The sequence below is a fragment of the Salvia hispanica genome, chromosome 2 (assembly GCF_023119035.1).
Source record: "Salvia hispanica cultivar TCC Black 2014 chromosome 2, UniMelb_Shisp_WGS_1.0, whole genome shotgun sequence".
In the NCBI taxonomy this organism is placed as follows: domain Eukaryota; kingdom Viridiplantae; phylum Streptophyta; class Magnoliopsida; order Lamiales; family Lamiaceae; genus Salvia; species Salvia hispanica.
In genome coordinates, this window is record NC_062966.1 from 35,276,261 (window position 1) to 35,294,051 (window position 17,791).

The window sequence follows — 17,791 nt, forward strand, 5'->3', positions numbered from 1 at the left end:
ATGTTGGATTATTATTTTTTTAGTATTGAACTATTTAAAATTATAAATAAATTCGGATTAAAATTACACATCGGTTCCGGTTCGGAACCGGAATCGACCGGTTCTTAACCGGCCGGTTCCAAACCGGAACCGATCGATTCCGGTTCCGGTTCCGATTCTTGAATTTATGAAAATTTAAAACCGGTTAACCGATCAACCGGTCCGGTTAGAACCGAAACCGGCCGAATAAGCAGGCCTAATAAAAATAACTTTCATATATTTGGTTCTGCATGCATTTTTGTACTAAGAATGAATTTTGCATTAGATCAAAACCCATTTACTGACGAATTTACAAGTTAAAAAGGTTATGATAGAATTGATCCAATTGCTAAAAACTGACGAATCGATAAAATTTAAAAATTAGAATAAATTAGATAAATTATTAAAAATTGGATTCTTTAATTAAACACACTTGTCTGTTCTTTATGCAATTAATATTAATTATTATACAGTTGTGGAAATTCACGGCCATTAGAATTTTAGAAGTTGTATACAACCCAAAAATAAGAAAAGACTTGTCGATCAAATTAGGTAGATCGAAGTCTTGATTTTTTGGGTGCCTTTGCTTGTACGATTATAAGAATGAATTCTTACACGAAACTAGAAAACTTAATTATGCAATTTAGTAAGACTATCCAAAGCATACAATTTTCACAATCTCATTATTTCTTCTTCCTCCTTTGCGTCAATCTTTAATTTCTCAAACACTGCTTAAAATAACATTTCAATTATATTACAAAGATACACACAAACGACATTAACGAAATACAATATCTCTAGACATGAGATATATATCTGTACATTACACAATGAAATCCAATTTCGTAACAAACGAAAATAATGTGTTCAACTTGGGAGGCGGAGATAGAGTGGCACAGGATTGCTCGGCTCGGGAGAGGCGTCCACACAGTGAAAGCGCTGGTGGAGTTGATCCACTTAGTGCTCATCTCTGGATCATGTCGATCCAAAACATCTTTCAAACTCTCTGTAGTGTTCACCCATTCCAACCCTTTCTTCGTGTACGTTTCCTCGTTGAAATCACTCGTGAAGAACCTGTCCGCCTCCAGCCTCCTCGTCGCCATCATTAAGAAGACGAAGAAAGCTGTCTCGCTTATAGCGAATCCCTTGATCTTCTTTTCAGCCAAGAGGCCGACCAGAAGGTCGACCTCCTCCAAGTCATCGTTGTACACTTGGCGTAGGGTTTCAATTGCCTCTTCGTCGTCGGTTAGATCTTCCCATTTTGTGATGGGAATCATTAGAAGGCCGCGTCTGAAATCGTTGTATCTTGCAACACTCCTCTCTCTATCCCTGTAAACTGCATGACAGGAGCGGACGCAAAAATAAACATTAGTAAGGGTTATTTCTATATTTATTTCAAATATAATCATATGGAATTCAATAAAAAAAAATTAAAAACAAGTTTCATAGGGGCTTAAGCCCTTTGAGCTCCCTAATTGTTTCTGGCCATGATGCATGTCAAACGGTCGTTAATATCATGAACTTAGAGTACTTTTAGCTAGATTTCTGACTAAGCTTTAAAGTTTATATTTTAGCAAACAATATTGAAGTTTACAGGATAAAACAAAATTACATGGACTTACTTTCGAGAGCAGGGAGGTCGACCGGGTCAGGGCGGTCGGTGCCATCGACATTATGGGCGATAAGGCTCCTGAGGAAAATGGGATAGTTCCAGAGCTCGAATGCACCGCATGCTTGGTGGCCCATCGAAACAATTTGCTTTCTCAACCCTATTCTTGATAGATTCTCTGTTCCTTTCTTGCCAATCAGCTCCACCATATCAATTCTGTCATTTCATCCAAACATAATTTATACTTATTTGAATTTACGGATAGAATTCCATAAATTTCTATTCTAGGAAGAGTGACCCATGAAACTTCTTAAATAGTCCTTTCAGTTCTCTATTTACATTTACACCAATATGAGTTTAATGTGGTTATTTTTATTTCATTTAACAACACTACCTCAAACTCTTCAAGTTAGTTATATTTTACATACAGTTGACACAAGAGAGGGGGAGAGGTAATACATACTCAGTGTCAAGAGGGGGAGATTTGTTAGGACCAGGAGAGGCATTGATGTTTCTGAGGCGAAGTTTGTCGGGAAGAAGAGGATGCATGCGATAAACGCTAACGAATTCCTCAGTTAAGGAGTATGGTACGCCGTGATCCACAGGATTACTCGAACCAACTATACCACTTAGTAACGGAACACCAACATGTCCAAATCTATCTCTGAAATTCTTGCCCAACAATCCGTACCTATATGTTGTAATCATGACAACATAGTATTTAGTCTGATATCTAATCATAAAAACCTACGAAGAAGACTGCGGCCAAAAACAAACAATATCATACTAATAATGTGCTCGCAGTTTACCAATTGGTTCTCATTCCAGCACGCATTGTGTCAGTTTTGAGAAGCTCTACAGTCCAATCAATGGTGTGAACTTTGGCAATGACGGCTGACGTCACGAGCCTTGCGTGGCGGTACAGCTCCTCGTCTCCCAAATTAGGGTATTCCTTCTGCAAAAACACATATGCACCATCAAGCATAAGTCTTGAAAATATGTACGTGTCCGTGCGGTACGAACCATGAGTGAATCGCAAACAGAGTTGTGTTCTTTGACAAAGAGGGCTTGCAATGCGGAGAGACCCGCCCACACGTTGCGGACGTCTCCAGATAAAACGGTGCCGTTTGGATTGACAGGAAGAAGGCCGTCTGCGATATCTTCAGCTTCCCATTTTCGAAACTCCTCACTTTCTTCGTCTCTTTCTCACTGCCATATATCGCACTTCCATCCCTTCACCATATAATCAACAATTAATCAACGTAAACTATTCAAACGTGAAATGTTTTGAATCAATCGACTTCTTCTTCTTACCACCAAGGCGTGCGTCGGTTCAAGAAGCCGGTCTCGATTCCGTTGTCGCCGTCGTTGATTTGGATGCCTTTAGATTCATAAAACTTGAACGATTTGAACGGGCATTGATTCGCAACTTCGTCGCCCGCTTTCAATTCAATCTAATGGTATATATATTAATAACTTAATTTGAGATTTGATAAAGGGAAAATTGCAAAAAAAAAATACTCCTAGTACATTAAGTCTAAGAATAGTCGATTATGTAATATTTTTGACAAATTTCTAGATTGTTTCATAGCCAGAAAATCCGACATGTAGGTGTCTTCCTTTTTTGATAGTCAAACTAATGACACAAAGAATATTTTTAAAAGTTACGGGATTAACTAGAAATTAACCAAATTTAATGATTCTTTCTATATTTTTTTTTATACCCGGTGATCAAGATTTTCGAGATGATCAATCCAATCGTGGACCATAAACTGAATCCAAGATGCAGCTATCATGTTGAATTGTTTGCCGGTGTCGATTAACTCTCTGCGTGCTAGTAGCTTTGTTGCCACCACCATTGGATCTGGTCTTGTTAGCTGCACACACCAAACATTTTCAACTTTTTTTGAGCAAAATATACTTTTTTCAGTCTTATGCTAAATACAGATCTATATAGTAAATTAAATTACCATGGCATCCGTTCTCTACCAATAGTTTTGGTAGAGTTGACGGCACTAATTTTAGTGTAAAATTGATAAAATAGAAAAGATACAGAAAAAAGTGGCATATTACAATAAAAACTTGAAGATTGGTTAAATTAATTTCGATGGTTTATCCGTGAAGTCGAAAAGTCTAGGGTTTTTAATGAAATTGGAGCAAAATGATTCAATAAGATACTAAACACCAACGCTTAACTCAGAATGTAAGTTTTATGTCTCACATATGTGACATGTGATAGAATCCTAAATAGAATTGGATATTTAATATAATACATTAACTTGGTATACGACACATTTTTCCCTAATTAATTATTGTTATTGGGACGTTTCCTAATCATGTGATTAATTAGTCAATTAATGGTAATTCACAATATGATTCCTATGACTAACAAGGAAATTGAGGTTATATATAATTGTATATGGCCGATTGTTAGTTGACTAATATATAGTCACTGATTTGGGAATAATATATTTCCTATCATATATTAAGGAAAGGAATATATAAGTAAGGAATAATGTTTGTGATTTACGTGAGACTTGAGAATCAAGTTTATGATTATGAATAAATTATTTTGGGCCTCTTTGATGGAAAGGGCTTTTAGGGTTTGATAATTAGGGTTTGTCCTCTCTCTGCCTATAAATACAAGTGTGGTGATCCCATCAAAACACACACATTAAGAGAACACATAAACGAGGGAAAGAGAGAGAAACAAATTCTTGGAGTTGGAGTTGCGCTACTACACCAAAGAAAGTCCGAGGAAGTTCTCCGTCTTCCCCAATCGCTTCCGCTATGGATCATAAAGGTAAGTTTTCGATCCATTATGTTTATGGTTTTACGTGAAATACATGATGTTCGAAGATCTTGCTTTATTTATATTCAATTATGTATTCTTGAATATATGATGATAAAATTATGTCCAACATGTATAAAATGATAAAGCAAGCTCAAAATTAATCAATTTATCAAACACCCCTAGTTACATATAAAATAAATTTGTAAGAGAGGAATCTAATTAACTGCAGCAACGTACGAGGAAGACAAGCTTGTCGGTTAGAGTCATTTTCTGAAATGCTTCGAAGATATCTTTGTGAATGAATTTTTGGAAAATAAAGTCTATAAATGCCATGATCGATGAAGATAAATGTAGAGATGGGAATTAGAACTACAACACAAATATATTTTGCACAAGAAAGCAGATCTTTATATAGAACTCTGAAGATATAATTGTGATCATGTTACGTGTTTTATTTCACCAGCTGGTAGACTAATATATACATCTATGAATTAAAAAAAAATATTGTACTTATGTCCATTAAAATATAGTAGTAGTCAACTATATAGATTGTTCACAAATTTTATCTCATTTTAAATTTAACAATTTAGAGATGAACGTGGATAGCAACTGAGTTTTTGCTACACAAAAAATATACAACCATCTCGACCCCTACAACAGGCCCGGCGACGAACGACCAGCCTGGCAGCGCCGAACCTGCTCCCACCACGGCACATTCACGCCCAATTCTGCTCAGCCCTACTAATTACGAGCCACGGTCCGAGCCTTTTAGCTGCATAGTCACAATTCACAAAGTGCCGTGACTTATCTAGAGATGGGGATTTCCAAATCTTATTAATTATCTTTATTTATCTTCTATGGAATATTATTTTATAGCCTTTTATTTTCGGCTATCTTGCCTTGCAAGGCAAAACATCGTTGAGTCTTAGAATAGGATATCCTCGGGTTTTATTGTCAGTTCTTTTCCGAGACAACTAGGAAGGTCGAACCGTCTAGCTAGGGTTGTGATTCTATAAATACTAAAATCCATTAGATTATCATTCATTGTTTCAAACACTAGAACCTCCACTAGGGAAGCATTTATTTTCGTTCTTTTCTTCATAATCGTTCTAGTGCTCTATTGCTGATTCGTTAGGATACACAATCCTATCATTGTGCAACTACTAATTTGTTATAGCTGGAGTTAGTTTTGAGTTTACGTAATTAGTTAAATCAAGTTTTTAAAGAATTTTACAGAAATGTTCTAAAGAAAAGAAAATGTAGTATTTACATAAGAAAACATCGTCTTCATTTGAAACGTCGTCGATATAAATTCTAACTTTCACGCGAGACTCGCATAATTAGGACATGTAGAATTTCATAAACTCAATTTGAAGGAAGTGACAGACAGTGCTGGTTTGATTCAAATCTATTAGTATATTATTTTCAACATTAATTAAACATATCCGTAGAAGCAACGATCAATTCACATGAAAAATTAAGGGTTATTTTTAAAAAAAATCAACTTGGTGATCTTTGAAGAATGTGACAGATGTCCTGGGTTGATTTAAAATTAATTAAGCATGTATCGAAGAAGCAAAGGATCAGCTTTGATTTATTAGGAATCTTTTAATTCGAATTTCCAATATAGGTTACTCCATTTTCTATTGCTCGGCTTTTATATATGTCGACTGGAAGCACCTTCGACGTGTCCAACGAGCCACCCGAAGAAGCACATTCAGGCTATCAATATTATGGTGATGATATTTTTTTTTTTTTATAAATTTCATAAAATCATCAAATTGATACCGTTAATAACTACACGTATGTTCTACTTCGCCATCAAATCATCTAAATTAATAGAAAAAACAAGTGAAATAAAAAATAAGTTTTTAACTTATATTTAACTAAGGCATTTGCTCCTTTCACCTTAATTTAGCTATACAAGTTGATAATACTACCCCTCCCTCCGTTCCATAAGAATATACATTTTGGTTGAGCCTGAGTTTTAATACACAATTATTAAAGTAAGAGAGAATTACAAAGGAAAAAATTTAGCTATACAAGTTGATAATACTACCCCTCCCTCCGTTCCATAAGAATATACATTTTGGTTGAGCCTGAGTTTTAATACACAATTATTAAAGTAAGAGAGAATTACAAAGGAAAAGTAATTAAATTATTTTTAGTGAAGATTGAGTATCACCTTATTACGGCGAAAAAAAATCATAAAATTAGAAAGTGCATAGACTTAAAAAAGTAAGAATGCATACTTTTGTGGGATAAGGAGTAGTTTTATTTTTTACTATTTGCTCTTTACACTTTACCATTATTTTTGAAGCATGTCATTTCATTGAATGTATAATAATTTAAAACAAAATTTGACTAATTTAATACGTGTTGGGATGGAGTATATGAGCAGAATAAATGTGGTTTCGACCATGGTTGTACAAAAATATGTCACGTAATTAACGTAACATAGTAGGTACCTCGTTTACGACGTACTCCATTGTAAATAAATTACAATTAAGGATACTTTTCTGAAAATAAAATCAAGTGAACTTTTTATTATTTGAAAAAAAAAAAAAAAAAAAAAAAAAAAAAAAAAAAAAAAAATTAGAGGAGCCCGCCGAAAACCCTTATAACGTGCATATAATAAATTATAAGGATATAGGAGTATTTAATTATGAAAATAAAAAACAAGTGGACTTTTTGTAATTTGAAAGTTTTAAAACATAAAAAGGAAATTTAGAGGAGCCCGCCAAAAACCTTATAACGTTCATAGAATAAATTATAAGGATATATTCCCTCCGTCCCACTTTAGGAGTTCCGGTCAATTTTGGGTGTCCCGGTTGGGATAAACTAATAAAAATGCCTACAAAGTATATAAAAAAATGTTAAAAGTGGGTCCCAACATCCACTACAACATTTATTTATTGTACATTCAATTAAAAGTGGGTTCCAAACATCCATTATAACATTTATTTATTACACGTTCAAACACTTTCTTAAAATATGTGCCCGTCTCAACTGTGACTCCTAAAGCAGGACGGAGGGAGTATTTATGAAAATAAAAAACAAGTGGACGTTTTGTAATTTGAAAGTTTTAAAAAATAAGAAGGAGATTTAGAGGAGCGGGCCAAAATCCTTATAATGTGAATAGATGTACATAAATTATAAGGATATTTTTATGAAGATAGAAATACAAGTGAATCTTTTTGTTATTTGAAAATGATAAAAATTATAACGTGCCCAGCCTATAAGTTATAACGTGCATAGATATACATAATTTACAAGGATTATAAAAATAAAATACAAGTAGGCATTTAGTTATTTGAAAAATTCAAAAAACAAAAAGAACTTTAGAGGAGTACGTCTAGACTTGTTAAATGGGCCAGCCCGGCCCACCTTGGTCCATTAGTGAAACGAAGCAGGTTTGGGCTAGATTCATTGGTTGAATTAAGTGAGTTTCAATTGGGCAATTTTGCAATACCAGGCCCGACCCATCAGAGACTCAGTTTATATAATTAATTTTTTTATGTAAATTATCTATTTCTCGTTTTATGCGTGTCGTCCTTGTAACGTGCCATGCTTATCTTCTCTATATATCGTTCCAATTTTATCAGATTTTTCCAAATGGACTCAACCACTAATAGCCTAATATCTACACAAGTTTTTAACCGAATCCATATGAATGCTCAATGCATCATTCAATTTTGATAACATTCAATGGAGTACTCCCTCCGTTTTACTATAGTTGAGGCGAAACTTTTGGGCACAGAGTTTAAGAAATGGATGTTGGGTGTGTTAAATAAATAGATAAAAAAGTAAGAGAGAGGAAAATGTAGAGAAAATAAAGTAAAAGAGAGTAAAGTAAGAGGGAGAATAAGGTTACTATATATGGAAATGACTCAACTATGAAGAAACTTTCCGAAATGGAAAAATGACACAACTATAGTGAAACAACTATAGAGAAACGGAGGGAGGATTATTTTTTCATCCAAAATGTTGAAAGGAAGGCTGTGAAGTTTATCTTTGAAAATATAAGAATATAGCCACATCTCTATGCAAAATACAATTTTCACAATCTCACTATTTCTTCTTTTTCCTTCCTTTACGTCAATCTTTAATTTCTCAAACACTGCTTAAAATAACATTTCAATTATATTACAAAGATGCGCACAAATGACATTAACTAATTCGTTGTGTGATAAAAAACAAAATTCAACATGGACACAATATAATTGAAATTATATCTCTACATACATTAGACAATGAAATCCAATTTCTTAACAAACGAAATTAATGTGTTCAACTTGGGAGGCGGAGATAGAGCGGGACGGGATTGCTCGGCTCGGGAGAGGCGTCCCACACAGTGAAAGCGCTGGTGGAGTTGATCCACTTAGTGCTCATCTCTGGATCATGTCGATCCAAAACATCTTTCAAACTCTCTGTTGTGTTCACCCATTCCAACCCCTTCTTCGTGTACGTTTCCTCGTTGAAATCGCTTGTGAAGAACCTGTCCGCCTCCAGCCTCCTCGTCGCCATGATTAAGAAGACGAAGAAAGCTGTCTCGCTTATGGCGAAGCCATTGATCTTCTTCTCGGCCAGGAGGCCGACGAGAAGGTCGAGCTCCTCCACGTCATCGTTGTACACTTGGCGTAGGGTTTCAATAGCCTCTTCGTCGTCGGTTAGGTCCTCCCACTTTGTGATGGGAATCATTAGAAGCCCGCGCCTGAAATCGTTGTATCGCGCAATGCTCCTCTCTCTATCCCTGTAAACTGCATGGCAGAGGCGGACGCATAAATAAATATTAGCCTGAGCATTTTTATTTAAAATATAATCATATCTTATTTAACTCCTTGATAGGAACTTTTGTATAATAATTTACATAAAAATAATATGAAACTAACAAATTTATAAAAGAAAAAAAAAAAAAAAACAAGTTCCACAGGGGCTTAAGCTCCGTGAGCTCCTATGTGTTTCTCCCCATGCTGCATGTCTAATGGTCGTTAATATCATGAACTTAGTGCACTTTTAGATTTCTCGCTAAACTTTTGAGTTTATAATTTTAGCAACCAATATTGAAGTTTATGGGAAAAATCGGAATTAGATGGACTTACTTTCGAGAGCAGGGAGGTCGACCGGGTCAGGGCGATCGGTGCCATCGACATTGTGAGCGACAAGATTCCTGAGGAAGATGGGATAGTTCCAAAGCTCGAGTGCACCGCAGGCTTGGTGGCCCATTGACACTATTTGTTTTCTCAACCCTATTCTTGAAAGATTCTCTGTTCCTTTCTTGCCAATCAGCTCCACCATATCAATTCTGTCATTTCATCAAAACATAAGTTTTTCTCATTTACAACTCATATATACTGCTGGATCAGTTAATTTTCACATACAGTTAACACAAGAGAGAGCGAGAGGTAATACATACTCAGTGTCAAGAGGGGGTGATTTGTTAGGACCAGGAGAAGCATCGATGTTTCTGAGGCGAAGCTTGTCTGGAAGAAGAGGATGCATGCGATAAACGCTAACGAATTCCTCAGTTAAGGAGTATGGTACGCCGTGATCCACAGGATTACTCAAACCAACTAAACCACTTAGTTCCGCAACACCAACATGTCCGAATCTATCTTTGAAACTCTTGCCCAACAATCCGTACCTATACGATGCAATCATAACAAAATCGTGAAGACTTATACTAACAAAAGGCAGACAATATCAATCTAATGCGAGTTCAGACCAATTGGCTCTCATTCCTGCGCGCAACGTGTCAGTTTTGAGAAGCTCAACGGTCCAATCAATGGTGTGAACTTTAGCGATGACGGCTGACGTCACGAGCCTTGCATGGCGGTACAATTCCTCGTCTCCCAAATTAGGGTATTCCTTCTGCAAAAACACACGTACCATTAATTCATCAAACTCAATTGAAAATTACTCTTGAAAATATGTGTCCGTACGGTACGGACCATGAGTGCATCGCAAACAGAGTTGTGTTCTTTGACAAAGAGGGCCTGCAATGCGGTGAGACCCGCCCACACGTTGCGGACGTCGCCGGACAAAACGGTGCCGTTTGGATTAAGGGGAAGGAGGCCGTCTGCGGATATCTTCAGCTTCCCATTTTCGAAACTCCTCACTTTCTTCAACGTCTCTTTGTCGCTGCCATATATCGCACTTCCATCCCTTCACCATATCAACAAAATCAAAATTAATCAACGTAAACTTTTCAAACTTGAAATGTTTTGAATAAATCGACTTCTTCTTCTTACCACCAAGGCGTGCGTCGGTTCAAGAAGCCGGTCTCGATTGCGTTGTCGGCGTCGTTGATTTGTATGCGTTTAGATTCGTACAGATTGAACGACTTTAAAGGGCATTGGCTCGCAACTTCTTCCGGCGCTTTCAGTTCAATCTGATGTCATTAATTTGAGATTTGAATTTGATAAAATGCAAATTGACAGAAAATCATGGTTAATTTTTGGCTAATCGCATTATAACTTGACATATTTATTAATTGTCTGCATCCTATGCCTGCATTTGGGTAATTTTTCTATCAGATTGCTCAAAGATAAACTTACAAAGCAATAAAAATTACTACTATTAATGACAATTATGACATAGAAGTACATATTTTGATCAGGTGATTTTTTAAATTGAGAAATTAGCCAAACTTGGTAATTTTTTGTGCAATTTTCTGATTTGATAAATTGTTAGGCATTGTACCTGGTGATCAAGACTTTCGAGGTGATCGACCCAATCGTGGACCATGAACTGAATCCAGGATGCGCTATCATGTTGAATTGTTTGCCGGTATCGATTAACTCTTTGCGTGCCAATAGCTTTGTTGCCACCACCATTGGATCTGGCCTTGTTAGCTGCAGACATCAAATTATCAACAATATTTTTTGACAAAAATTTCGTACTAGTACTACTACTTTTTTGTCTTCTCTCAAACACGTGAAATCTATATGGAGTAGTAATTTCTATTGCAACGCCTCCATCCCGCCAGCTTTGATTGGTGACGTACTATTACAATAAAATTATGTAGATAGGTGAAATTAATTTTTGTTGTCTAGCCGTAGAAGTTAAAAAAGTCTAGGGTTTTCAGTGAAATTGGAGCAAAAATGATTCAAAAACGTTACATAAATTTTTTAATGAACTAAACTACCTTATTCTTTTGTTCAAGGGGAAGCATATTCCTGCCAAAGAAGGATCCCGAGCTCCCGGCATCTACATCGTCCGGATCGTTGAATTCTCCGTCTGCTGTTCTGAAAGGAACAGCAGCCGGATCGAACGTGGGCCCCACCACACGTTTGGGGCCAACGCTAAACAGGTTGTAGTTCTCGTGAATACGTCGTCGTAGAGCTAGGTATAGCAACCCTAGGAAAACCGGAAACCTATGCCATGCAACTCCCGATTTATCGACGGAATGAACAAACTGCAAATCTCAATGAAACAAGTATAGATGTTTATTTTCATGAGTTATGTGATAGATTAATAAAAATGACAATGTGTGTGTGAATGATTATATAAAATAATAAATTAAAGCTAACTCAAAATTAATCAATTCATCAAATATACATAAATATATTTGTAATAGACGAATCCGACTGCAGCAACGTACGAGGAAGATAAGCTTATCGATTAGAGTCATTCTCTGAAATGCTTCGAAGATATCTTTGTGGATGAATTTTTGGAAAATAAAGTCTAAAAATGCCATGATGAAGATAATTGCAGAGATGTGGTCTTTGCGAATTGCGACACAAATATATTTTGCACAAGAAATCTGGTCCTTATATAGAATTCAAAAGATGAACCTGCGACGAGTATGCATTCAAAGATGCGTATTTTGTTTCACTAGCTATAGCTAGAACACTAATCAATAATCAACTAGACAAATTTATTATGTGAAGTATATCATTTTAGTTTACATATATATACAAATTTATTATTAGTGGCCAAGTACTATGTATACTGACATATATAATTAAGTTAAATATGAAATTAAGACGGATAAACTAAGGGATAGAGGGGTACATTGTTAATTGCTATGCCGTTGGAAATTTGATTTAAGAAAATTAGTTGATCCTACAACAAGAATTAAGAAATGAATGGTTTGTACATATTTGAAAAGCAATTGGGCAAGTTTGATTTGCATTGGAAATTAGAAGAGTGTGAAATCGAGAAAAGTATGTTTGTAATTTCAAAGTTTATGTCATTAACATGATGAAGAATTGATCGTTGAAAAGTACGTTGCAAGTACTATAATTATTTTTAGTAGCTACTCAAAGAGTATAAAATCTTAGGTACTTTCTCCATTCATTCATAGTTGATCATTTTTTTATTTCGGGAAGTTCCCTCATAGTAGAGTCATTTCTATATATAGTAGTAATATTTTTACTCTCTCTTACTTTACTCTTTCAATTTTTTTCTCTCTCTTACCTTTTTATCTATTTATTTAATACACTCAGTATCCATTTCTTAAACTCCGTGTCGAAAAGTTCCGCCTCAACTATGAAAAAACAGAGGATTATCGACAATTACCGAAGGTAATCTCTCGACAATATCAAATTGGACTTACCAACGGTAATCTCTCGACAATATCAAATTGGACTTACCAACGGTAATCTCTCGACAATTACCGAAGGATTATCGACGCAAATAGTTAAAACCCGTGTCATCGGCTCATAACCAAATTGGACTTATCAAGTGTATTGTTTTTTTTTTTTTTTTTTTTTTTTTTTTGTGGTGATTGGTTAGACATGAACCATGATTGTCATATCGAATTAAAGGTACGTATAGAGAGAAGAGATATTATTTGTAAATATAGAAAACAAATATATTGAGTGATCGAGACAAAATTAAATAGAAATATAAATATTTTGAGTGGGATGGAAGGGATTAGTATATTTAAGAAGAAAACATTTTCTTCATTTGAATAGTCATGATACGTATATATTTCAAACTTCCACGTGAGACACACGTTAGACATTGAGAATTTGATAAACTCAACTGAAGGAAGTGACAAATAGATTGCTGAATAATTCAAACCTAGTATATACGCCTTTTAACATTTATTAAACATGTACTAGTATTGAAGATGCAGGGACAATTGAAGGGGTATTTATAAAAATAGCCTCAACTTTGATTTCTTGGTGTCTTTTAGCACAAATATAGCTCAAACCTATTTTCATTAATTTTCTCTCTTGCTTGACTTTTATGTGGACCTGAAGCACTTTCGACATGTCCAACGAGCCACCCGAAGAAGGAGTTATCTAGCGAGCGTTTCATAAAAGGCAACGTTGTTGACAAAATAATTAGGGTTATAGATAAATAAGTTCAACGTATATAGTACTATTAGGCATGATTGTGTCTTGTATCTCAATTTTGCTGTACAATTAAGTTGATAACCAACTATTAAAGGAAAATGAGAAACTCCATTGTTTAAGAAGAGAAAGTTGCTAGTTGTGTTACTATCAATAATGATAGGGCTGCAAATGCATTGCATAGACACTTTCCTCATTATATACGCCACTAGACTACTGAAGCATCTAGAAATGGAAAGGGATTGTGTCCCATTTTTCACATGTGTTTTGGAAAAATCATAATAAACAGTTAAAGTGAAGGAAAAATAAAGTAAGAGAAAGAATAATGTAGAAGAGAGTCTCTTCCATATTACTCTCTCTCTTAATTTACTTTCCCTCCACTTTAACTATTTATTATGATTTTTACAAAACACGTGCAAAAAACGGAATGGATCATCTTAACTGGGACGGAGGGAGTAACAATTACCGAACAACTTAGAATCAGATGTTCTTCTATCCATCTCCTTTCATCATCTGAGGCAACTTGATCAGATATCTTTACATCTCCAATAACTATTACTCACTACATTTTATGTTAGTTGAGTCATTTTTCTATTTTGAGAAATTTCAGGATAATTGGGTCATTTCTATTTTTACCAAAAAGTAACACTCTCTTTTACTTTATTGTCTTTTCATCTCTCTTACTTTATTCATCATTCACTTAACACACTATTCTTATCTCCGGTCCAAAAAAAAATGTCTCTATTAACGAGGAACGGAGGGATCGGAGTAATGCTTTCTACTATTTGCTCTTTCAACATTACCATTATTTTCAAAGCATGACATTTCATTTATTGTAAAGTAACAATTTAAAACAAGTGGAGCATTTGACTAGTATAACACGCGATGAAATTTAGTACTACTACGAAAAGAATAAATGTGGTCTCGACCGTGGACCATGATTCTACAAAAATATCAGATAACATAAAAGGTACGCCGTTTATCACGTGCGCATATATATGTAAAGAAAATTATAATGTTATATTTATGTAAATAAAATACAAGTGGACTTTTTTTTTATTTAAAAGTCAAAAAATGAAAATGAATTTAGAGGAGCACGTCCAAAACCTTGACATTGTCCTCTTTAATCTTTATCATATTTTTCTAAGGTTCATGAATATGTAAACTTTAAATTTTAAAAAAGTACTTATATAATTAACGAATAGTATTAAGATATCAACTCGACTAGACAGACCGAGAGACCCAAACCCGCCTTGGACAGGTCAGTTTAAAGCTTGGTCCAGGCCCATAATGATGTTTAAATATTTGAGGATAGTCCGCGAACAAATGTTTTAATCCTTTTGGAGACGTTCGATTACTCAAGATTAAATTATCGGGATTGTCCAATATTATTATTGTCACAGGAGAAAAGTCAAAAACTTAGAATCATAAACCATATATAATTTTAGGTGACTTGAAGCATAATTACACGTGACATTAGGTCAATATTCACATATGCATTCAATATAGACCTTTTTTATTCTTCATAAATTATATAAGTCCAACAATTGGACACCAAAATTTCTCATGGTGGCTTTCCTTATGCATACATACTCCTACAAGTTTTGGACTTTGTAACTTTGTAGAAAGGGGTGAGTTTGATCTGTTGTTGACCACTCCAAATCTCCTGTTTCAGTGACAAAATCACCCACCTCTTCCTTTGCTTTCCCCCACATCACAGTGTAGAAACCGGTCACTATTATTATTGCTCCAATCATACTATCTCACCACAAATAATACACATTAAATAGTTTTCTATTTCCATAAAAAAATGATTCAATATTTGTCTTATGAATCCATTACCTTCCAAGATAAAGAGTGTCACCTAGGATGATCACTCCCATGGCTGCAGCTATGGCGATTTGAAGAGGCTTAAACATTGCCACGTAGACCGGGCCCCTCATGTGCAAGAGCCAAGAATCAACACTATTGCTTATGCAACCATTCAACACTCCCTACAATACACATAACTTAGGAAACTAATTAGCTAGCTGGGAATCATGTAGTGGAGAGATTGTAGGCCAAATTGATGAAAAAGCACAAAAGTTTTGTCAAATTCTGGTATGTTCCGTGACTTTTAAAATTAGCCGGAAAATCATGAGATTTGGTTTGTTCTCAATTATCACACTACAAAAAAGTTACGACTTCCTACATGCAATATGTTGATGATGTTTTTAAACCAAAGAATGTAGTTATGTTTATGAATAGACAACAACATTTAACTCACTGACGTTGACGTCCACGTATGATTTCTCGACAACCATACAATTTCACCTAAATACTTTGTCGTATGACAATTGAGAACCAATTCAAATTTCTTAATTTTACGGTTGTTTTTTAATTACGGGACGGACTAGAATCTGACCAAATTTCATTATTTTCTGACTGATTAAAAAAAATAACCACTTACCGAACATACGATGGAGACCAAAGCAATATTAGGTCTAATGATCCATTTACTAGAGTCCGGTTCGACAAATATCCCCACGAGTGCAGCTAGAAGGCTCACGCTAGATGAGTAAAAGAACATTATGGTCAAGCCCGAAGGGTACTCTTTCATGATGTGTGTCTATATGCATATTAAATTTAGTTTTAATTAGGACAATATGATAACATCAAAGTCATATAGTATGTAGATGGAAATGAGGCAGGCGTGTTACCAAAAAAATGCACCATATGGGAGAGAGGATATATTCGACAGTAAGAAATAGGCTACCAAGGATCCAGTCAGATCGAGCCGAGTCGAATACTGGATATAGTGAAAGGGGAGTGGAAAGAGGGGCATTTCCATTAATGATGGTCGGACCTTTGTAAAATGTTACTACAAACGCTCCCGATATGGATACCACCGCGCCTACAAGTTTGGCCCAAGTTCTCGAGCTCGATACCACTAACTTTTCCATCCTGCAAAAATGGTTACCAACAAAGTAGCAATACAACAATTCAGACCATAATCAACAACAAAATACTAAAATACTCCCAAAATCGATAAATGTTACTTGTACTACAAAGTTCTTTTTAGTGGAATAAAAATAAATTTTTAAAATGGCATGGATTGATCAAACTTTTTTCAGATAATTCCCAAGCTAAAGCGTTGGCCCATTTATGGAAAAAAAACCAACAATATCCTCTTTAGGTCGCTTCCAATGTTGGGCCTTTCAGTTTGGGCAGGCCTTCGAGTTTCGGTCGCTTTCAATGTCGGCCCATTGCATTATAAATAGTAATTTTACATACTACTCCACTTATTATTTGTTAAGTAATTTTTCAAAAACAATTTATTCACTAATTAATTTATTCACATTGCACGCCATTGAATCATGAAAATATGAATGTCGCGTAAACTCCAAGAAATAAGAGTGTGTGTGTGTGTGAGAGAGAGAGACCTGAAGATGACGGCGAGGACGAAAGTGAAGGCCGGAGAGAGGTTGCTGATGGCGGAAGCAAGCGTCGGAGAACCGTAATTTATACCTGTGAATCCCATCAACTGCGACGAATACCTTTAATTTCACCAAAATCAACGCACACTTAATTCATTTCTTAATCGAATTAAATTAAATTAATTCATCAATTCAAAAAGTCAACTCCGATCTCGCTCACCCGATCACTCCGAGCACAAAAAACTTCACCAGAAGCGATAAATTAAGCGACGGCAGAGTTCCTGAGCTGCACAATTTCATACAAAATTGAATCAATCGAGAGATTAATCTACTAATTTGGAAAATGGATTTCAGAAGAGATCAATCTACCGGCGGGAGAAGAAGGGGGCGGGGAGGAGGATGAGGGCGGCGACGGCGTAGGCGTACACGATGAACACGTGGCGGCTCATCCCACCGTTGGCCGCGACCTTGAACAGCGTGTTCAGTCCGACGTTGATGCATTGCAGGCTCACCATCGCCGCGAACGGCACCACTTCTCGGTAGCAGTAATCGCGGTTGCCGCCTCTCGCCGGCGTCGACATGTTTAATTGGAGAGAGTATTTTGTTAATTTGGTGATTAGTGTTGTAAATTGTTGTAATTAATAATGCA

The 17,791-nt window shown here is 35.6% G+C and overlaps 2 protein-coding genes, 1 non-coding gene and 1 pseudogene across 3 annotated transcripts; all 4 read right to left on the reverse strand.

Annotated features, from left to right (window-relative positions):
* Positions 1 to 673: 673 nt before the first annotated feature.
* LOC125205603 (alpha-dioxygenase 1-like) lies at positions 674 to 3,501 on the reverse strand. The gene is given in 9 exon segments (XM_048104648.1): positions 674 to 941; positions 944 to 1,354; positions 1,641 to 1,843; positions 2,091 to 2,318; positions 2,437 to 2,582; positions 2,651 to 2,781; positions 2,784 to 2,860; positions 2,942 to 3,081; positions 3,352 to 3,501. Coding segments are annotated over 9 exon segments (1,527 nt in total). The 5' UTR covers positions 3,487 to 3,501; the 3' UTR covers positions 674 to 885.
* Positions 3,502 to 7,938: 4,437 nt separating this feature from the next.
* On the reverse strand, positions 7,939 to 8,043 carry LOC125208730. The gene has a single exon (XR_007174210.1). It is a non-coding gene; the product is annotated as a U6 spliceosomal RNA (small nuclear RNA).
* Positions 8,044 to 8,586: 543 nt separating this feature from the next.
* LOC125205602 lies at positions 8,587 to 12,151 on the reverse strand (annotated as a pseudogene).
* Positions 12,152 to 15,137: 2,986 nt separating this feature from the next.
* Positions 15,138 to 17,765, reverse strand: LOC125205604 (WAT1-related protein At3g28050-like). The gene is made up of 7 exons (XM_048104649.1): positions 17,512 to 17,765; positions 17,363 to 17,428; positions 17,149 to 17,262; positions 16,426 to 16,669; positions 16,176 to 16,334; positions 15,569 to 15,720; positions 15,138 to 15,484 (listed from the first exon to the last, which is right to left on the reverse strand). The coding sequence occupies exons 1-7, from the start codon at positions 17,721 to 17,723 to the stop codon at positions 15,322 to 15,324; spliced, it is 1,110 nt and encodes a 369-aa protein (XP_047960606.1). The 5' UTR covers positions 17,724 to 17,765; the 3' UTR covers positions 15,138 to 15,321.
* Between the last annotated feature and the right edge of the window lie 26 nt (positions 17,766 to 17,791).